The sequence below is a fragment of the Lemur catta genome, chromosome 1 (assembly GCF_020740605.2).
Source record: "Lemur catta isolate mLemCat1 chromosome 1, mLemCat1.pri, whole genome shotgun sequence".
In the NCBI taxonomy this organism is placed as follows: Eukaryota; Metazoa; Chordata; class Mammalia; order Primates; family Lemuridae; genus Lemur; species Lemur catta.
This window is the reverse complement of record NC_059128.1, coordinates 36,001,931-36,024,281: the sequence shown is the minus strand read 5'-3', so window position 1 is coordinate 36,024,281 and position 22,351 is coordinate 36,001,931. Positions and strand designations below refer to the sequence as shown.

The 22,351-nt window shown below is 40.4% G+C and overlaps 1 protein-coding gene across 2 annotated transcripts in view; it reads left to right on the top strand.

Annotated features, from left to right (window-relative positions):
* PRKCH (protein kinase C eta) overlaps nucleotides 1–22,351 on the top strand; it is a 216,606-nt gene that overhangs the window by 95,059 nt on the left and 99,196 nt on the right. The window contains exons 1-5 of one of the 2 annotated variants that reach the window (XM_045566065.1): nucleotides 10,376–10,455; nucleotides 13,457–13,607; nucleotides 16,289–16,323; nucleotides 19,480–19,568; nucleotides 21,099–21,228. In XM_045566065.1, coding sequence (XP_045422021.1) covers nucleotides 10,407–10,455; nucleotides 13,457–13,607; nucleotides 16,289–16,323; nucleotides 19,480–19,568; nucleotides 21,099–21,228 — 454 coding nt within the window. In that variant the 5' untranslated portion in view covers nucleotides 10,376–10,406. Of the gene's footprint in view, nucleotides 1–10,375; nucleotides 10,456–13,456; nucleotides 13,608–16,288; nucleotides 16,324–19,479; nucleotides 19,569–21,098; nucleotides 21,229–22,351 lie in introns of those variants that run through there. The other variant, XM_045566057.1, reaches the window with a different exon arrangement.

The following is a 22,351-nucleotide window of genomic DNA, read 5'->3' as shown; positions in this document are numbered from 1 at the left end:
TCAGTGGGAGCTCCTATTTTGGGAAGATGAAAAATCTGTGTGTCTGTCAATCACAAAATATTCCCCACTGATTTGAGTTTCAATCATTGCCTATCAAACTGAAAAAATATTTTTTTTTCCTAGCTAGGTTTTTCTCTGTGTCTTTAAAACACCCTTTTTTGAGGAGGAGGTGGAACAAATTTTCAATGACTATAGTTTTTTCCTTTTTTGCTTAGGTGGTTTAAGGAATCCTGAATGCCATAGTACATGTTTCACCATTACCCTGTGTTTCACGTTCAAGGCCAAAGGTTAAAAATAAGTTCTTAAAGGAAGCGAAATGAAAGCAAAAGGGGATTATCTCTAAATTGTTTTAGAGACTCCTACACTTTTACCTGAGTTTCTGTTCATCGGGGAATAGAGGGAAACATGAAGGGCTTTGTTCCTTACAGGCAAGTGAAACTGGCTGCTGCCCCTCATTTAATACAAGTGCAAAACTGAGGAAAAGCAGACTGGAAGGCCAGGAAGAGCACAGGTTGTTAGTCCTCTTTCGTCAGGATTACTGTGTTCGTGTTAAGGAACCAATTTGTAAGCTTTGGGCAACAGCTCAAATAGAAACCTGTGTAGACTGAGTCAGCCCTCTGTTTCTCAAGGACAATGGTGAACGTTTACTCGTGCTTTGCAGTTAGAGGGCACACAGCCATCCACTGTGTTTGATCTTTGTGATCAAAGATGGGTTTGAGGAATTTTTTAAAAAAATCAGTCTAGGGGGGCGGGAACATTGAAAAAAAAAAAAGAAGAGAAGAAAAAAATAAATAAATAAAAATCAGTCTGTACAATAAGTTCACTGCTTTCAAATAAAGAAAGGGAGCATTCACACCCATTGTTTTCAGAGCCTTGGGGAATCCTAAGATGTGTGTCCTGGGGACGATGCCATAGTTGACTAGTCACAGCAGCTAAAATCAAATCTGTTTCAGTTAATGAAGAGCTGGGCAATGAGGTTAATAGGACTTATTTTAAAGAAGCCAGGAAAATGAAAAGTCTGTGTGGACTAGGAATTGTAAATAGAGAGGAAGTAGAATAAGCATTACTTGGATTATCTTATTAAAATCTAAAGATATTAAAATTTAACTAGATAATCAGCTAGATATGGTATAAAAACTTGGTGGAAGTGTGATTTTTCTCCATCTTCTGGCCAGAATAATACTATATACATGGGATTTCAAAAACACAAGTGTAGGTTTTATTACCCTCACCATCTGTAAAGTTTTCAGGTAAATTCCATGGAATCAGTAGTAGAAGCATATGTTGTGTTTATTTTTTTCACAACAGGAAAAACAGTAGCTGTGTCCCCTCAAATAAATAGCTATACAAGAAAGTCATAGTTCAAATGAAAGGCAACCCAGTTTTTTAAAAAATGCGTGAAGTATTTGAACAGACATTTTCTCAAAAGAAGAAATGTGAATGGCCAGTAAGCACATGAAAACATGCTCAGCCATTTTAGGCATTAGGGAAATGCAAATTAAGATCACAATGAGATACCACTAGAATGGCTAGAAGGAAAAAGACCAACAACACTCAATGTTGGTGAGACCATGGAGTGCTAGAAGTTTTCATATAATTGGTGAGAGTGTAGAATGGTACAACCACTTTGAAAAATGGTCTGGCAGTTTCTTCCAGACCTGACCGTACATCTACCCTGTGACCCAGTAATTCTTATAAGCGTTTCCCCAAAAGAAATGAAAGCATATCTCCATGAATGGGAAGCAGATGCCAGCCATGGTATAGTAATAGTTTTGAGCAACTGATGGAATGAAAGAATAGAGAACGTATTTGAGTTGCCATTTGGAATATCTTGTTTAGAGTGGCCCGGACCGGACACCCAGAGAAGGGAATGTAACCTTATCATACTAGTCAGCTTTGCAGTGGACAGTATTTATGTAATGAGTGGATACTGTTTATTAGTTTATTTTAAAGCTATGCTATTAAATATACACAAATATAATACTGTTATATTCTTCTGGCAAAACAAACCTTTCATTATATGGTCACTTCTTTTCATGTCTAGTAATAGACATAAATGTACTCCTACAGTACATTTTATCTGACATTAATGTGGCTACGTTGCATCTCTTTTGGTTAGTATTGCCTTGCATCTTCTTTCCTTCATTTATTTTCTACTTTTTTTCTACCTATGTGTTAGGTTTATGTCTTATAAAACAGCAAGTGGTTAGATTTCCTTTTTAAAAAGTTGGTTGAGATTCTCCCTAGCACTGTGTCTACCAATTCCATTTTTCCCACCTCTACGGGTTTGGAAGATACAACTTCTTTTTTTTTAAGTGGTTATACTTGGAATTTTAACATGTTTATGTAACGAAATCTAAGGTTGGCCACCGCTTTACCCTCCTACCGAGCAACCTAAGGATCATTTCACAGAATGCTTTTAACGCCGCTTCCCTTCCTCCTGGCTTATATTGTTTGATAGTTTAGTTTTTACATTTTTCTTTTGGAACTCCACTAACTAGACACATGTACTTATTCCGTCACTGTTTGTTTATATTTACCTGCATGTTTATAATTCATTTAACTCACCATTTTCTTATGTTCCTCAGACCTTCCTTTGAGGATCATTTTCCTCCTTCTTAAAGTACATCCTTTAAGTTTACTTAGTGAAGGTATTTGGTGGTGAACTATCTCAGTTTTCTGAAATATCTTTATTTTGCCCTCATTCTTGAAAGCTAGCCTCACTGGGCACATAGATCTTTAAGAGTTAGAAGGAACATCACTGATCACCACTTGGCTCAGCTTTTTCTGTCCGTTTCCATGAAAGCCTGCCACTAGGCACAGAAGGAATATAGGATTTTCCCAGGGTCCCTGCTGCCCACAAGGTGACAATTTCTTAGCCTGATACTAAGGATGCCCCTTTGTCCTGCTCCCTTTTGTCTCCAAGCCAGTACCTGTCCTATTACCCTATGGGAACCCTTTGTATTAGAGAAGTTAGTTTTCTAGTTGTTCCCTAGCACTGATATGCCTGGGCTTATGTCATTCTTCCCAGGTAGAATGTCCTTCCCGAACTTCTCTCCTTATTTTGGTCTAAGTTCTACTCTTCCATCATGGAGCTTTTCCTGACTGCCCCAGCCCTTGGGGATCTTTTCCTGTCCCTTACTCCTCTTACACCTGTAGATGGCACTTAGCTTTGGTGCTTGGCACTTTTTATCTCTTTATAGCTTGTTTCTCTAACTAGAATGTAGCACATCTAGATCAGTGGTCTCCAAACCTTTTTGATCATGCAGCTCTCAGTGAGCGATTGTTGAGTATGCACTCCAAATAAATGTATATTTCCTTATAAATTATATAGATATAGTACCATGTATGTTATAAACACTATAAAATATCCACAAAATTGAAATGAAGATGAGAAACAAATAAATGCAAGGTCCAGTAGTTTCTTCCTATACCCCAGCGTACTGATTTGAGTGCTGTTCCCCTACTGCTTGCTGTTTTTATCCCTATTAAATAGTAGACATTTGGGAAGTGTTTGATGATGATGCAGGTACTAGGTGTTAAGGTGACCAGGTCAGAATGTGAATGTCAGGAATTCCTTGAACCTTATTTTCTGTCAACTCTGGGCACTGGTACATACTGTTTATTCTTCTTGCAACGCTCTTTTCCATGTTTCCTGCTCCATCTCTCTTTCACTTGTTCTGAAGCCTTCACGAGCTCCTAGCTATATTGTCATTCTTCAGAGAAGCCACCCTCAATTCCCCACGTCTGGTTAAGGCTCCTGCCCTTCCATGCTCCCGTGGAACTTTTTGCTGCATGTGGTAACAGCCATGCAGAGTCTGTCTCTGGCACTAGGTGCTCATTTGTTGAGGGCATGGCTGTATCCTGTTCACCACTGTACCCCTCCTTCCCATCACAGTGTCCAGAATTTACTGAACGTTCAAACTCTGTCAATCGAATAAGCATGTCATGGAGAAGGAAGAAAGTGGTTAGGTGTCCTTAGAGCCTATTCTGGGACCAAGATCATAGCAAAAGATGGTCTGCTCTAATGCCAAAAATGGGGCAGAATACCTCATTGCCCCAGAAGTGATTTGTGAATCAAATGACAGCTTAGGGCTGAGAGGCCTGTTGCTCTTTGCTTTTCAGCGGGAACCCTTGCAGTTTGTTGAGTGTGTCGTGTCTTTAGACTATGTGTTTACTAGATTACAATAAACCTCTGAGTTAAAATTAAAATAGCCAGATTTATGTTAATATGGTGTGTTGAGCTGGTACCCAAATCTCAAAAAAATGAAGGCATTTTTCATTTCTTGCCCAGTTATTTGGGATATTCTTATATACAGCTCTACTTTTCCTAAAAGCATAGACTCTTACTTAAGGATAAGACTGGGTTACTATGGTAACAGAGTAAGAATGCTTTCAATGGATTTTAAGAAAAGAGAATCTATTTGTCCTTCACTAGTGGAATTTTCTCTTTTTAGTAAGAAAGGGATAACAACACTAGATCCTAGAGGAGGGAATTTATTGCAGATCCAAAATTCTGCTTTCCTTAGAGGTTAATCCCCATCACTACCAAGCCTTTGTTTATACTGTTTTTAAACAAACTTCTGTAAACCAACTGTTTATAAACAAAGGTTTGGCTTTTTTTTTAAATAAACGAACAAGTTTAATTTCTTCATCTCTTTTAAATTTTATTTTGTTTGTTTAAGGCATAATGCATTTGTCAGAAAACAAACAAAACCAATCTGGCAGCCAAGATAATAAGCTTCTAAGTTGTTAGCTTCTGACAGGGAGTGACCATATGATGTAAATGACATTTGATTAAAGCAGCTGTCTCCTTGACTTCTTGTTTTTTTTTTTTGAATTATCAAAAAAAAAAAAAAAACCACAAATGCTGAAGTTAAAAGCTCTCCCATTAGTGTTGCAGGAAATTTGGCTGTGTGATAAAGGTAGTTTACCTTCAGTGTTGGGTTTTGAATTAGTCTGTTTACAATGAGCAACAGTACAGCAGTTTTAAAAATCATGTTGAATTAGCAACATGAGGGCGGCAGCATTGCTTTCATTGTAGCCATGTAGTTGGAGAAGGAAATGATTAGGCGTCATACTCCTTGTGGTTAATATCCTTTAAGGTTTTCCTAAGATCATGAAACCAAAACTTGGAAAGGACCTTAGAAATCTACTAGTGGATAAAGGGGAAAAAAATTGAAAGGGAAATGGAATAAAGCAAACTAAAGGGCAGGATTCTTTTAGTTCTCAGCAGGAAACACATGTTTATCTGGAAAAGATTTTGGTTGGACAGGTTGTTTGTATAAGAATCTTTTTTGTGAGGAAGGAAGACCAACCTGGGCTTGTTGCAGGCTGGGGTCGGGGGTGGAAAGGGCAGTCCCTAAGCTTCAAGTGAATGAGAAAAATACACATATTTCAAACAGAGAAGCCCTACTTTCACAGGGATGATCTGCTTATGCAATTAGCTTACTTTTAAGTTGTGATGTATACTCATTTTATAAAATATGGCAATTAAACAGGAACTTTAGTATTAATCGCTGTAAGAACAGAAACGGCAACTTTTAAAAAGCTATGGAAAAATGTTTTGGGTGAAAAGTAGTTGGCAAAGCAACACATAGAGTATGGCACCATTATTTTAAGACTGTATGTCTATGTAATGTGTCATTTACATTTTCCAAAGTGATCATGATATTATCTTTATGAACAAGGACAACAAAAGAGCAAAAAGAGAGATCTTACATGTTGCCTGTGCTCTGGCGGCTGAGATTGTGTTCAGGCAACATTGTTTCCTTAAGTTACACCTATATTACACTTATCATAAAGGAAAGGGGCTCATGAATGGGACATTTTCTCCCCAGATAAATTTAGTCATGAAGGATAAAAGAACAAATAATTGGAAAATGCTTACATTTTCAAGCATATAAAACCAAGATGCATAATATAACTTAAGTTTGGAGCTGATGATAATACCGTTTTGAGATATTTTCTCAGGTAGGATAACAGAGTAATGATAGGAGTGCACCTCCAAGCGCCCCACACCAAAGCTGATAGAACAGAAACACTTTTCCTCATCATCCTGAAACCTAGTGGTGATGATCCACTGAGGAATGTTTGATTTTCTCTCTTCAAATAATTAAGAATGGACTGGGCTCGGTGGCTCATGCCTGTAGTCCTAGCACTCTGGGAGGCTGAGGCAGGAGGATCACTTGAGCTTAGGAGTTTGAGACCAGCCTGAGCAAGAGTGAGACCCTGCCTATACTAAAAGTAGAAAAATTAGCCAGGCATTGAGGCAGGAGGATCGCTTGAGGTTGCAGTGAGCTATGATGACCCCACTGCACTCTAGCCGGGGTGACAGAGACTCTGTCTTAAAAAAAAAGAAGAATGAAGACATGGCAGCTGGAAGTCTGTTTATGGATGAAATCAATGGAGGAAAATGAAATATCTGTAGAATCATAGCAGGAGAGGAGGAATTCTTAACATTTTTGCAGAAGGGAACTATAGGATTCTTGAGATAACAGGAGACAGGATGAAATTCCCATCATGAAATTATGTGTGCAGAAAGGAGTACCCACAATAATAGCTGAAGGTTATTATTGTAAAAACTTTCTAATTATACTTCACCTCATTCTACAAAGAGCTTGAAGAAGCTTACAGAAAATATATATGACAGTAAAATATCAATAAGAAATCAGGACCAGGGTAAGTATAAATACATTACGATAGCAGATGCTGTGGATGCGCTGGCCATACTTCCTCTCAGCCCACAAAAGGAAGCTGGAAATGCTGGGAATTAATATCCTCCTTCCCCCTAAAGCAGCTGTAAGTGGTGCCATAGGATATAGATGCCAGTTTCCTTGCCCCCCTAGTATGTTCTACCAACTCCTTGAAATCCCCCAAAGGGATTGCGCCTGGGTTGCCCACACTGGAAAACTGCTCAGTAATACACTTCTTGTGGATTTCCTTCCATTCCTATCTCACTTCTCTAATCCCCTGGTGCTTCCAGGGATTACTTCCCAAATACGCTACTTGCAACTGAAGTCCTTGTCTCAAACTCTGCTCCTAGGGGAATCCAAATGAAGACAGGTGTAGAGAGAATAGAACAAGGATAAGCAAAGCAAGAGAAGAAGGATCTGAAAACATCTCTAAGGCTGTTTGTATGGCTCCAAGGATAGTGGCACTATTACCAAGGAGGAAGAGTGGCTTGAAGAGGTGGGGAAGGGGGTTTAGCTCAACAAATGTCACTTTTTAGGTGGTTTGTGGATATCTTGAAGACATACTGAGAAGCTACTTAGAAATAAATTTAGTAGCAAGAAGCCAAAGCTAGAGCTGTATTTTTAGGAGTCCTCAGAATACAGGGAATTGTTAGAAGTCAAGAGAATGTATGCTGTCTCTGAGGAGATGAACGAACATCCAGAAAGACGAGAGGATGGTGTGTAGTGAGCTTTGGGACATACACATTTTTAGAGATTCGGAGGAAGAGAGGAGTCGGTGAAGGAGACTAAGAAAGAGAATTGTAGAGAGAGGAACCAGATGCTGCTGTTGGAGCCAAGGCCCCTTTCTTCCAAGGACGTGAGAAGGGGGGAGTTTGTATGGATTCCAGACATGAAAAAGGGAAGATGATGGGAGGAAGATGGGAGGTCAGGACTCTCTCCTAATGATGTGGTAAGATGTTTTTCCCGTAGCTATTAATGGAATTTTGTTTCAGGAGTTCTGATCACCTTTTTGCTGGCAGAGGAGGCTTGAGTGATGGGTGACAAAGGGCTCAGCTTTCATGAGTGCTCTGAGCCATGAGTCCTACTCCAGAGCGTCAGTCTAGTAACAAATTCTTTTCCTCTCCTTCCTTTGCCATCCCATTAGCTTGCAGGATGGTAGGCATTTGTGTAGGCTGAGCTTCCTCAGAGGGAGCCAGAGCCCTAGAAACACTTGTGTATAGCTGCTGTAGAATTGGGTCTTATAATACAGTGAGTTTGGAAATACCTGTGAGTCATATAGTTAAGCTCTTTTCAAGAAACGCAGAAGATTCTGTACTACTTAGTGCCATTTAGGGGGGTTTTGCTGCCATTTTAAAAGACCAAAACCTTTTGTTGCAGCCTTTGTCACTGGTATTGGCATAAATTCCCCGGAACCTTCTTCCTATCCTGGTTTACCACATTCTCCTTCCTCTTTTCCAAACATCTGCTCATCTCGAAATCTTCCTTAATTAACCAGAGGACTAGCTATGGAACTCCTGAGATTCCCTTTTCACTCCATGCCCACTTCACTCTCACCCACTAGTGATATGTACTTGTTGTAAATACTCATTTATGTTATGTATCTGCTTAATTCATGTTGTAATGTTTCTGTTTAGGTCATTATTATCTGAGACAGGGATCATCTGTGTTCACATTTTTATGCCTCATTCTTTATGCAAATAGTTTGGTGAGCCGAAAGTTGCTTATTCAGTGTTTGATAACATTGAGCAAAATTCTCTTGCTACCTTATCTCATTACCTTCCAGGGATATATTTTGGAGACATAAACAGCATAATATTTTCTGATTCTTTCTTGACTAGTGACTTTTGGTTAACTCTAAGGTTTTCCTGTTTTTCTCACAGTTGTTCCCTCCCATGTGCACAAATGATAAAGTAAATATCTCAGGAAGAAACAAAAAGACATTTGATAGTATTGGTGGTTCAACAATAGTAAACAAAGTCTGGCGTCCTCCCTTCTGGCATTGGCTGCTTGACCTCACTTAACCTTCCTGTTAGTTTCTTTTTCCTCACCAGAAAATGTATTACTTTCCAGGATACCAGAAGACCCACTGTTAATAAAGGACACAGTGCAGTGTGGTGCCATCCATAGAACCCTGGGATAAAATCGAGTGGAAGGTTCTAGTGTGAGTTCTGGCACAAGCTAGCTAGATGGATTTTGGGTGTGTTAGCTTCTCTAGGTATTGACTTCCTAGGTATTCAGTCCTCTTCTAGACAATTAGACAATTGAAAATCCTTCCTATTCCTAAAAATGCTATGATAGTGTGAAGTAAGGGCTTTAACAACAATTATTAATATAATAGGTAACAGTTACTACCCGCCAGGTACTTTTCTAATTATGTCATCTTTATTGACTCATCTTAACTCATCGAGTCCTCAGAATGGCCCGGTGAGTAACATACTCTTTAGGTTCTATGGATGAGGAAACTGAGGCATAGGATGTTAAACAGCTCACCCAAGGTTACCTAGCTTATAAAGGGGAGAAGCAGCATTCACACCCTCAGCAGCCACACTCTCCTACCCGTCCTTGTGTAGAAAGGTGGTTCAACCTCCTCAGCATGGCCCCTTAAAGACAATCCACAGGTCTCAGTAAACCACAGTACCTTTGCTATTAGGCAAATTCAACTTACGAGTTAAGTCATATTTTATACTGAATCAAAGTTATTTCCTTTATGAATTTTATATCAGTAATTCTGGAAACTAAAAAGTACCATGCCATAAATTTTTTTCTCTCTTATTTAATTTGCTTACAATCATTTGAAAATTAGGAGGTAGGATCCATGCTTTTGCTCCACATTGGAATGTTTCAGAAGCACTTTCAAATACATATTTCTGCTGCTGCAATATAAAACTTTAAATTCAGGCAGATAGAGCAAAAAACTAAAGAGGGTGAAGTATTTACTATATTTGAGATAAAGTTAAGACAATTTTACAGAAGGTTCTGAGATATACTCCTCCTCTGCAAAAGCCTCACGTGACCAACATAGGTTTCAGGCCAGTGTGACTTTTTCTGCGAATGAAAACTTCCGCTGGGGTTGTTTGGTGACTCCTACTCACTTGCACATTCTAAAGTTCTCAAAATGAGCACGTGGGATGGCAATCAGGTTTGAGGAGATAGAATTTTAGTTCAGAATAGTTCATCTTCATCGTATTTGACATAATTACTCTGCACCCCGACCATGGGATGGCTTTTCAAAACCAACTCCTGGTGAGACAGATGCGAGCTCCAGGCCCGGCCCCCCCCTCCCCCCGCCCCCGCCCCTGGAGAATGGAATGTGAATTTTTGTGCTGGGGCACAGAGCCAGCTTCCTATTTACTTAGAGGCATTGGGCACCTCAGCAGCCAGACAGAAGTTGTGATGCAAGTTTTGGCTGCAAAGCAAGTTAGGGTTGCCTGACATGTCTGACAAAAGTACGATCTGAGAGATTTCTCAAAGCCCTGGTTGGTTTAGGGCACAACAGGATTCAAGAATTTTTTTTTTTTTTTTTTTTTTTTTTTAGTCCTTTTGAATCAGTCTTAAGTAAACAGGAGGTGAGTGCAAGCAATGAGGAAGCTCCTTCTGCGGATTGTGAAGTGGGGTTCTGTAGGCAGGTGAACCTAGTGCAGTTGGAGAGCCCTTTTTTCTTCCTCCTGGCATCAGTCCAGAGAATGGTGATGGTGAAAGCCGTTGCAAGCCATGGGGGGCCCAGTTTTCTTATGTGATCCCATGTCTTGCACATTCCCAGGTATGTGTGTGTGCGTGAGTGTCTGTGTTTGCTTTTTTTTTTTTTAAAGAAAGAGGCACATATGCAGAAGAATACAGAAAAGGGAAAACTGAAGTTTGTCCGTGACCAAGTATGAGATGCATGGGAAGCACCTGGGCCAGAGGTGGAAGAGACACAGCCCCCAGGTCGTGACTGAGGTGCCCTCCTAGCTGCTGTGGGACCAGAAGGGAAGAGCATTTCACCTGATGTCAGGATTTGGGGGAGGCCACTGAGGCTCTGAGGCAGATAGACTAAGTCTTAAATTACTAGTTGAAGGAAAAGAGGGAAGGGTGTTGCAGAAATGGCCAGAGGCAAGAACAAAGGTGGCACGATATGCCTGGCATGGTGGACAGCTACGAGCAGCTTTTGCTTAAATCCTCTGGTTATGAGGAATCAACTGGAAAATTCATGGGTTATGCTACTGCTGTGGCAATAGCTATTGAGGAAAAAAAATAGGATTCAATTCATGAAATATTAAAAATGCAAGTGAGCTGGCCTTTTAACCAATCTTTATAGTATTAAGAGATTATATAAGTAAGTTCTTGGTAATTATACCCCCAGGGAGAATTTAATTTGCATCTAGGTATGATAAGTGTTAAGTAATTCAATATGAGTTTTGCTTTGGCCAGAATTAAGCTGGGTCTCAGGCTGGTGATAACATAGGCTAGGTATAGGGTGATTCCATTAGCCTAATTTTATCATCTCCTGACAAAGGAACATTAAAATTTGTTCACTTTGTGGTTACCAAATGACCTCTGAAAGTGTGGTGGAAGAGAATGGTATAGTATAGTAACTTCTGTTCTTACGCAATCCTTATCCAAAATTTTAAGAACTTGTCAGAAATATTGACTATTTATACCAGCCTCATAGGGCTGAGGACAGGGGTGTATTTTATCTTCTTGAGACAGATGGGAAACCTGAGAGTGAAAGTAATTAGGCTGCTTGCCAAAGATTACGCATACTGCGAAACAAAAACTTCGGCAGGTACAATTTTAACAGTGCTAGAGCCTCTGAAGACGTTGGTGCCTTAGCCAAATTCATTTTGGCTATTTCTGCATTTCGTTTTTTGAGATTTCTTATGTAGACTCTAATTTTTACTGTTAAAAAGAATGGAGCAGTTGGTATCTCTATAGCCTACATTCTTGCTTACTGGTATTTTTTCAGAAAAAAAAAATTTTAGAAGTTGAATTGCTGCTGAAAAGGGCATATACATTTAAAACTTTGACAGGTATTGTCATTTGGTCTCCAAAAAAGTATTCTTGAAATAGCTACGTTTTTCTTTTGAATGCTGCAGTGTGCTTAGCTTTGTGCTAAGTACTTGGAATGTGTTGCCTGATCCAGTCCTTGGAAAAACCCTAGGAGAGAGGCATCACCTGATTTTTAGATGGAAACCCCTAGGCTTTGCAAGAAAAACAGCCGGGGTGGCCGGCCAGGACTGGAGCTCTGTTTATATCAACAGGATGGGGATGCCTGTTTCACCCCATCGAAATTGGCACTTCAGCAATCCTCTTAAGTATTTGCCAGTTTAAGAGGTAAAATGTGATGTAGCTTCTGGTTCTTATGTGTCCATCTTGGATAGAATTGGACATCTTGACACGTTTGTTGGCTGTTTGCACTTACAGTTTTACAAATTGTCTATTCATATCCTCTGCCCCATTTTTACCAGATTGTTCATCCTTTTTTCCTTATTGATTTCTACATATCATACATAGTCACCCTTTGTCACGTGTTGCAAATCCTTTTTTCCTCCAGTTTGTTTCTTTCAACTTTCTGCTTCATGTCTTTTGCCAACTATAAATTTCTTAAGTTGCAAATCTGTGAGCATTTTATAGCTTTAGAGTGTTGTTATCTCATCCTATCCTAGGAGTATAATATTTTTCTGTTTTCTTATTTTTCTATAATTTCCTCCTTAACATGTATCTGAGATGATCTTAGAAATCTATTTCTTGCAAGTTTTAAAATTTATTAGCAAATTATTCTTGCATGATTTCTTAAATTTCCTTGGTATCAGTGATTAATTTAAAGCATTATCGAGGAAGTAAGCTTTATTTTTATTAACCACAAGTCTTTGCATACATTGGAGAAATTCTGGCATAATTATTTGGAAGACATAATGGTGCAACTTTCAGAGTTTTCAGGTTAGGAGACACTGTTTTAAAAATGTGAGGGTAGAAAAGGAACTTTATACCTATTTTGGGTTAACTTCTGCCTATTCCAGGTTAACAGAAGTGGTTCTGTACTGATTGCTTTTGGGCAGGGCTCTCACAGCCTGGGCTGTAGGCAGTTCCCTCATCTAGTTTTTGGGACACCCGAATTAAAGGAGAATAATGAGAAATGCTGTCCAGTGGTTATAGCCCATAGATGGACCTGAGGTCCCAGACAGCTAGACAGGGAGGTCACACTGATGTCGCATCCTAGAGCGTCAGAACCCTGGGACACCCATGGTCTGTGCTGCAGAGATTGGCCCGTGATAGCCAACTGTTACCATGGCAGTGAGCATCTCAGGGGTTTACATAGGTCTAACCTTAAAAAGTAAGAGTCCTAGGCTGGGCGTGTTGACTCACACCTGTAATCCCAGCACTTTGGGAGGCTGAGATGGGAGGATCACTTGAGGCCAGGAGTTCAAGACCAGCCTGAGCAACATGGTGAGACTCACAGTCCCAGCTACAAGGGAGGCTGATGCAGGAGCATCACTTGAGCCCAGGAATTTGAGGTTGCAGTGAGCTATGGTAATGATGCCACTGCACTCCAGCCCAGGCGACACAGCAAGACCCTGTCTTGAAAAACAAAAACACAAACCCACAAAATAAGAGTCCCAATAAGGTCATTAGGAAGGAAAGCATGATGATTTTGGGGAAGTGGTTTGTATCTTAAAGAAAGAAAAAATAATTTGGGGAGTATTCGAACTACCAAACTTTCTCACATATTAGGTGCAGCTAGATTCATTACGTATTATTCTTTTTTTCTTCCTTTTCATATACAGCTACTCTCCAGAGAGACCGAATCTTCAAACATTTTACCAGGAAGCGCCAAAGGGCTATGCGAAGGCGAGTCCACCAGATCAACGGACACAAGTTCATGGCCACGTACCTGAGGCAGCCCACCTACTGCTCTCACTGCAGAGAGTTCATCTGGTAAGAGGTTCCCTGCCTTCTCTCCTAGAGCTTCTTTCTAATAGGGGCCTCCTCTGGTTATGTGTGACCTCAGGAGAAAGCATGATTATTAAGAATTATTTTAGGTTCTGTTTTTTTTTCTCTTATTCTAATATGTTGAGCCATTAATTTTAATCCATGTTGCCAAAAAAGAAAATCTAAATAATTTACAGATCCAAGTTTTAGATACTATTTTTTTTTCCTAATCATTTTGGTAATGGTGCTAATGAATCATGACTGATCAAAAAGCATAACATAAATCAGAGAAAGAAGCTAATCTGTCAATAAATAATAAATTGGGTAATCGGCCCCTGAGGATGAAAGAAAAATCAACAGTATTGTTTTACGAAGGCATGAATCACATGATAACTTATGGAAATTAGTTGTTACAAGAAACTAAGCACATAATAGTCTTCAGCCTTATGGTATGCAGGAAGGTAACAGCCTTCAGTGATCATATACTATAATCCCTGGCAATTAGGAACTAAGATAATTAAAAGTTGAGAAATTCTAGAGATTTGGGACAATATCTTACTAGACATACACCTGAAGCTTACGTCTCAGTCTCAGTGGCAAATCTAAAATGTAAAATAAATTTAAGCAGCAGTTATCTTCAATTCAAGGCAACATTAAGCATATTTGTTTGGAAAGAGAAGAAAGAAATATCCCTTCACACACATGCATGCATACACCCAACTTGGAGAAAAAAATTTAGTAGCATGAGAAGAGATCTATGTTTTTGTTGCAAACTTTACTCGTTTTGTTTAATGAAGGCAAAAGCCCTTGATTCAAAGTAATTTCTGAGTACTGGTCAATTACTTTATATTTTGTTTTCTGTGTTTACTTTGGGTTTTATACCTTCTTTTTTTTTTTTTTTTTTTTTTTGCGACAGTTTTGCTCTGTCACCTGGGGTAGAGTGCAGTGGCATCATCATAGCTCACAGCAACCTTAAACTCCTGGGCTCAAGCGATCCTCTGCCTCAGCCTCCCAAGTAGCTGCGACTATGGGCGCACATCACTGCACCAGCTAATTTTTCTATTTTTAGTAGAGATGGGGTCTTTCTCTTGCTCAGGCTGGTCTCTAGCTCCTGAGCTCAAGAGATCCTCTCGCCTTGGCCTCCCAAAGTGCTAGGATTATGGGCGTCAGTTACCACACCCGGCTGATTTTGTACTTTTTAGCAGTCAGAACCTAGGGTTAGTGTTTCTGGCATTTTTTATTAAGAAGAGAGACTTGAGGCCCTAAACTGGCTGTTAATATGTGTGATAACATTTATAGTCTATAGGAAAAAATTCCTGTTACCTTTTTTTTTTGAAAACATTAGCAGCTCTGGCATCTTTGAGCCCATGTTCCCTCTTTGCAGCAGTCTGCACTCTCTAGCTAGCCACAGTCCCACCTCTCTCTGGTTTGCGTGACTTGGGGCGGTCATACCTGCCTGTTGCACTTTATTTCGTGTCACATCGTTCTGCTTCCCTCCTTTATGGGACCTGCCTGGCCCCTGTAGGCATTTGTAGTGACAACCTCTGACCTCAACTAACACTCATAATGGAAACTCATTTGATAATTTCACTGAATTTTTCCCAGCAAGGAAACAGCCCCATCCCGCCAGCCTTGAATCCTGATACTCACACTCTCTCACTTAAAATACTGATGTATGGATCGTATATATAGTTCAGAGTATGGACGCAGGCATTCAGTCTCATCACCAGCTGGGTGTATGACTTAGTCATGTTATATAATCTGTCAGTGCCTCCTCATTTGCCAAATAGAGACAACAATTTTATTTTACTTATATAATAAACCTTTATATGCATTAAAAGTGCCAAGCATCATTCTAAACATTTTACATTATCAGCTTTTTTTTTTTTATCTTCATGATAACTTTGTGAAGTGTAGGTACTGTTACTATTATTCCTTTTTAAAGATGAGGAAACTATAGCTCAAAGCCTCAGGCCCTCTGGCTTCAGAGTCAGTGCTCTTAACCATGTTACTATGTGTGCTGCCTGCCAGGGCTTTTTGTGCGGATTAAATGAGATAGTATGGATCAGCCGCTTGGCCCAGCGCCTGACACATCCTATGGGCGTAGTTAATGTGGTCTTTGTTAAAGAGAATGAGAATAATATTACTATTAATATTACTATAGCCCTTAGAGGACATGCGGGAGAGACAGGGTGGAAGCTGAGGGCCCAAAGAGAATATTGTGCCAGCACCTCTGCCCCACTGTGGACTCTGGGGGTGATGTGGGCATAGGGACAAGGGTGGGTCTGTGTAGACTCATCCGTGTGTTTCCGTACCTGTGTCTGCATCTGTTTAACGTTTGTACATCTGTGGGTGTGTATGAGAGAGAATAAGGTGGTAGAGTAACTTCAGGCAGAAGCTTATTTCCGTTAAGGACTTAGGCCATTGCACTAGCGGTAGGTGGGATGGGAGTCATCACAGCCCACCCGCCTCCATCACCTGGAGCGGTCTGATCCATACGATGATTTTCTTTGTGTCTCATGGTGACAACCAAAGGCTCGAAAAGCACATCATCTCTGCTTCTAACCCGAAATTGTGCCTTTCATAAAGGAGTAGAGGATGAAGTTTGTTTTCCTTAAGGGACTGTAGGAGGGTTATTGCTGAAATTCTTGACTGATGGTCGTTTTATTCTCTATTGTCTTCAACAGGGGAGTATTTGGGAAACAGGGTTATCAATGCCAAGGTAAGAAAACACTATGAAAACTGTGTTTAATCTTGTTCCTGTGTTTAAAAAAATGATCAGACCGAGAGAAAACAAGACACATTCCATTAATACTGTGATAAATAACTGTAGGTCAGAGGAGAACCTCACATAGTTACAATTCTTTAGTTTTGGTTCAATCTTGGCCATATTTTAGACAGTGTAAAGGGCATGTTTTTATTTCTAAAGCCAGAATGCCTAATAAAAGTTTTCATCGTTTAAAGTTTTGTCTCTGCAACAGCATGAAGGTACTGAAAGGTAATGCCCTTTTGTGAACATACCCTTAAATGCTGAAGATAAATTTTCTTTGTTTACAATCCCATTGTTAGCAGGTGTGAAAGGTAGCACCGTGCTGTTTTCTGTGCCTGCTTAAGGAATAGAAGCTTTTATCCAAGTATTTTAAAAAATTTTCTGATTTCAAAAAAAAAATGTGAGAAATGTTCAAAATTAAGCTGTTAATGATCTTGTAAGTTATTACATATTAAATTTACCATAATTTTCATAATTCTAAGATGAGACCACTTTACTTGTGTTATGGCAGGATGGGGATGAAGTACAATGGAAGGAGTGAAAGGCGACCCCTTACCCAGGTGGTTTAGCCAGACCGGGTGGGGCTTGCCTTTATTGGGCCCCCTAATCTCTGGCTCGAGCGTTGTCACATAGTCTATACAGACAGTACCTGTCTTCTTGGTTTTCCCTCTGTAGCCGATGGATACAATGGTGCTACACGTCCTAGTGTGGTAGCCTGCACACAAATAAAGAAATCTCACCTTCTCTTCTGGAGGAGAAAGAACTGAATAAGACATATTCATAGATCTAATTTTGACTTTAATGTGTAGGAACAATTCCATTGAGTTCTCAAAGTTAGAAAAAATGAATATATAATCAGTAGGATAGCGGTAATTGACCTGTATGCTATTAATCTCAGCCCCAAATGAGAAGATGGCTCACAAGTCAGGATCAATGTCACTTTCTGGCCTGGGCCTCCCCAGCACTGCGCTGTGCCTGCAGTGCACTCCGCCCCGTCGTACGCACACCAGGAAACGTTGAGAAACTCAACGTTGGAATGGCAAGATTACAATTTTGAGTTTAAAATATGCGATTTATGATATATCTCTGTTATTTTATTTCTTTTCCCCTTGTCCTGTACTGCCAGGGTATTTGATGGCCTGATTTTCAATTGGTTGCCTGTTTTTCAAAGAGCAGACTATTAGTCAGGAGATAGGAAGACACCTCGATGTTGACATCTTCCTTAGTGATATAAACCAAACGCCTGGTTGGAGAGGTACACCTTGCTAACACTGATCAAAAGCAAAATAGAGTAGGTATTTCAGACAAAGCAGACTTCAGAGAAAGGAAATTATCAGGGATAAAGAGGGGCAATAATCAAGGGGCCAGTTTTCCAAGAAGACATAACAATCCTTAGCATGTATGTACCTAACATCAAGCATCAGAATACGTGAGATAAACTGATAGAACTACAAGGAAAAATAGACAAACCCACTCTTTTAGTTGGAGACTTCAGTGTCTAGGTAATGGATAGATCCAGCAGGCAGAAAATCAGCAGGGATATAGTTGACCTAAGCAGCATCATCACAACTAGTTCAAATTGACGTTTATAGATGATTCCATCCAACAATAGTAGATTACATTTCTTTTCAAGATCACAAGGAACGTTTACCAACATAGACCACATTCTGGGCCATAAAACACATCTTAACAAGTTTAAAAGAATAGAAATCATAAAAAGTTTCTTCTTAGACCACAGTGATATTAAACTAGAAATCAATAACAGGAAGATAGCAGGAAAACCTCCAAATACTTGGAGATTAAAAAATACATTCTAAGTAACACCTGGGTCAAAGAGGAAGACTCATGAGAATATGCAAAACATTTTGAACCAAATGGAAATGAAAATATAATTTATAAAAATATGTAGGATGCAGCAAAAGCAGTGCTCAGATGGAAATTTATAGCATTAAATTTATATATAAGCAAAGAAGAAAAATCCAAAATTAATGGATAAGCCTCTAGCCAGGCTAACTGAGAAAAAACTCAATGCCTCAAAACATAAGGTCTTTCTGTGTGAAGGATGGTTTTGAGATCCTCTCATACAAAAAGAGTTCTCTGGGCACTTTCCTTTTGGTTCTCCTGAGAATTCAACCTGATGAAAGGTAGATTTGGTTTTCAGGTATAGTGCTATTTGCTGATATGTCACCTGTCTTTATGTACTTAATCCTGAAACCTTCCACATGTCTTGAAAGATCTTAAAATGATGTATATGTTACTAATACTGCTTCATTGCATGCATTTATCCTTTAATGACTGACAAGTTCAACTCTTATCTGTGCTATGTCAGTTGTCTAGATAAAAACGAAAAAAAAGTGTTATTCAGATGAGCAAGTATCATTTGAATGCCTGTTCTACTCAAGGCATCATGCGGGAATTCTGAGGGCACTGCAGAAAGGTTTGGGGGCGGGGCAGGCTAAGGGTGTGGGAGATCAGAGGAGGAGGGACAGATGGTTTCAATCTAGAAGGAGTTGGGGGCAGGTATTTTCATGGAAGAGACATTTTTTGAGTTGCATCTTGTCATAAACTTAAGATTCAGTTAGTTGATAGGCAAAGATCCCAGGGCTGGGGAAGGGCATCGACAGTGTGTAGGGTGGGTGAATATTTGTTCCAGGAAAAGCAACTAGTGCAGTTTTTATTGGAACAAGTAGATCCCAGAGAAGAAAGGTGACAGCTTGGGGTAGCCTCTTTAGGACCTGAAACCTCCTTGGGAAGTTTGAACTCTATTGATTGGCAGTGAGACGCCATTGAAGGTTTTTGATCAGGAGGCAGAATTGACCAGAATCATACTGTAGGACGAGTCCTCTGGTTATGGGTGCAGGATGGAATAAAGTCAGGAAGGAGGAAATAAGCTCAGGACTTTATGACCGATAGTTGGAGCCTGAGCAAAGGTCTGTGTTAGGATGGTAGCAAAGAAAACAGGAAGGATGGGGAGGGCAGGTTGCCATTGTGTGGGCCAGACATCCACGGCCAGTCACGGTGGCACGGCACAGCCCTTGTTGACTCTGCTGTAACTGGCTGGACTGCAAGCCTCTGATAAATGTATAATTGCTGGATTTAATTTCCTAGTGTGCACCTGTGTCGTCCATAAACGTTGCCATCATCTAATTGTTACAGCCTGTACTTGCCAAAACAATATTAACAAAGTGGATTCAAAGGTAAGAAGATAGCAGTTTGCTGATTGTGTGTGTGTGTGTGTGTGTGTGTGTATTTGCATACATGCTTTCCCTCCCTCCCCCACCTCTGCCTCCCTCCTCATCGCCCCCCTCAACTTCCCTCCCACATTCCTTGAAGCCCATGGTGCATGATGGTATTATTATAGAATTGAAATTTCTCTCCTTTTTTGTATTATGACGTGTATTTCTGCACTTGTGTAGCATGACCTCTCCTTGCGAGGACCCCATTAGCAGTCAGGTGGGGATAAGCCATGTGGATCAGTTGTACAAATTCGGAGAAAGCTTTGGTGGAGTAAAAAGAGCCCTGAGGTTGGCATCTGACAGCCTGGATTCGAATGTCGAATCCAGCCTCCATTATCTCTCTGCTCTCTGAACTCAGGCAAGGCCCATATCTCTCTTTGCCTCAGTCTTAAAACACGATCAATACTTCCCTCACAGTTTTTGTGGTGGTTAAACAAGACAGAATCAATGGGACAAGTGTGTTGTTAAGTGTAAATTGTGCTTCCTAAGTAAAGAGGCTGTTGGCCTTCTCTAGCCTCTTAAGAAATTTCAGGGAGGATGTTTATCTGCAAGTACGAGCTTGAACTTCATTCTTGCCACTTGCATTGCGTTCAGCTGCGATAGGCATACGTTTTAGATTCTGGAAGTGGAAAGCAGATGGAATATTGCTGACAATTAGCAGTGGATTTGCAGATGCATTAGAAAGTCTGACTGTGGAACTCAGTGGCTCTTTACAGTTTATATACAGGTCGCTAAAGAATACTAGAGCTACGCATAGAGGTGTGACCCACAATTTTTATGAGAAAGAGTCCAGAAAAGTTTCAAGAGGAGTAATAACTGCCCTACTCCTAGTCATATGTGGATCTGTTTTATTGCTTGAAATCGTGACATAGACTGTAGAGCATATGCCTAGGATAATTATTTGCTGGAAACTGTGTGTGAGATTGAAGCAGGATCTTTGCGCTCAGGTTATCAGAATGCAAATAAATGCCAGGCAAAGGCTGAAAGGGCTGAATAAGTAGCCACTTTATTGTCACTTCAGAAGAAATTCCTTCTGTGGTTCCATGTCCTCTGAGTGCTTTCTTTTTTTCCCCCATGACATGATGTGTAGAAGAACTTGTCATGGTAGCAAGTGTATATGGCGTATAAAAGAGCCATTTAATCCTGAAGTCAAAGGTTCTAGGAAACGGACATGAGGTGACTGGCAAGGAGAGATATATGGCCTGAATATAAAAGATGAAATAAAAATCTTAATTTCATTTATCTCCCAAAAGGGTGAATGATCTAATATGCACCCCACATTTCTGTCTCATCTTGTCTTTTCCATTTGAGAATGTGCTTCAGCCTGGTTAGTAAGACCTCGGTAATTAATCAGGGCTGAGTACAGTAAAATAATATACCCAGCTCAGGTGTCATAGTGACACTCTGCATTTGGTGGGTTCCTATTACAGTTTTTTACAAGAGATGTTGCTATGAAATTTTAGCTCTTATCCTCTTGCTTCCTTTTTACAGGTTGCCGAACAAAGGTTCGGAATCAACATCCCGCACAAGTTCAGCATCCACAACTACAAAGTGCCAACATTCTGTGACCACTGTGGCTCCCTGCTCTGGGGGATAATGCGACAAGGACTTCAGTGTAAAAGTGAGATGCTGAGGTGCTGGGTACCCACTTTGTCATGGGAACACCGTGCCTCATGCTGTTAGAATTCTAGATTCTCAGAATCTGACCTAGGACTGATAGCTTTAGATATGGTGTAAATTAGTTTCTCAGTAGTGTTATATTTTTATGTCACGCATGTAAAGAGAACTATGTCTGGTCTCCAGATTTCTTAACCATAGAGCATTAAGTCAAATGTTAAGTTCAATGATCCATCTAGCTAGCCAGCTACCAAGTACAGATCAGGCAGTGTGTACTTTAATGCGAATTAAAATATGCATTAAATTTAAATTGTGCATTAAAATATTTAATATAATGTAAAATATGCATTAAAATACACACTGCCTGATCTGTACTTGGTTGCTGGAATGGAAGATGGTAGGAGGTGCGATGGCCCAACGAGAAGGTTGGATTACGAGTAAGAACTGGCGGGAGCATAGGTCTGATGACCCTCACCAGAATTAAGCAGGATTGAGTTGTCACAGCATAAAGAGAACTTCCCAGGGTCTCCTGAAAGAGTGCTCTGATGGAGATTGGAGGCGTGGGTGGAGGGAAGGACACTGAAGCTCTGGTTGTGGGCTTGCATCTCACTAACTGTGCCCCGTGGGACCAGACTTTGGAGCTTTTGCCTTAGCAAAGTCTGAGGGGGTCAGGGCTGATCCCTGTCCTATTAGGAGTGGTTGCTGTTGGCCTTGAGTCACCTCCCATTGCGAGGGAACGCTCTGGCTGCTGTGGGTGCACCTGAAGCCTTGGCAGACACATCCTGAGTGGCCAGGGAGGAGGAGGATGGGGAAGGGAGAGTTGGCGTGAGTGCAACCGGACAACTTCCGTTGACTGCTGGACTTACCAAGCCTGCTTCTGTCAACTAAAAGGGATCAGTCACCTGTCTTTAAGGAGGGCAAATTCTCCTCTCCCTACAGAACACCACTTACTAATTCTTTTTTCATACAACCAAATCAGCAGCTAGCTCATGTATAGCCTTTAGGGCTTTGGTGCAGGTGCGCTCGGCCTTAGCTTGTCACTGGGTGTGGGTTTCCAGCGTGAAAGTCCCTTTCTGCTCTTGTGCAGTTGTTGCTGATGTGCAGAGCTGTGCGTGGGGGCTCATCTG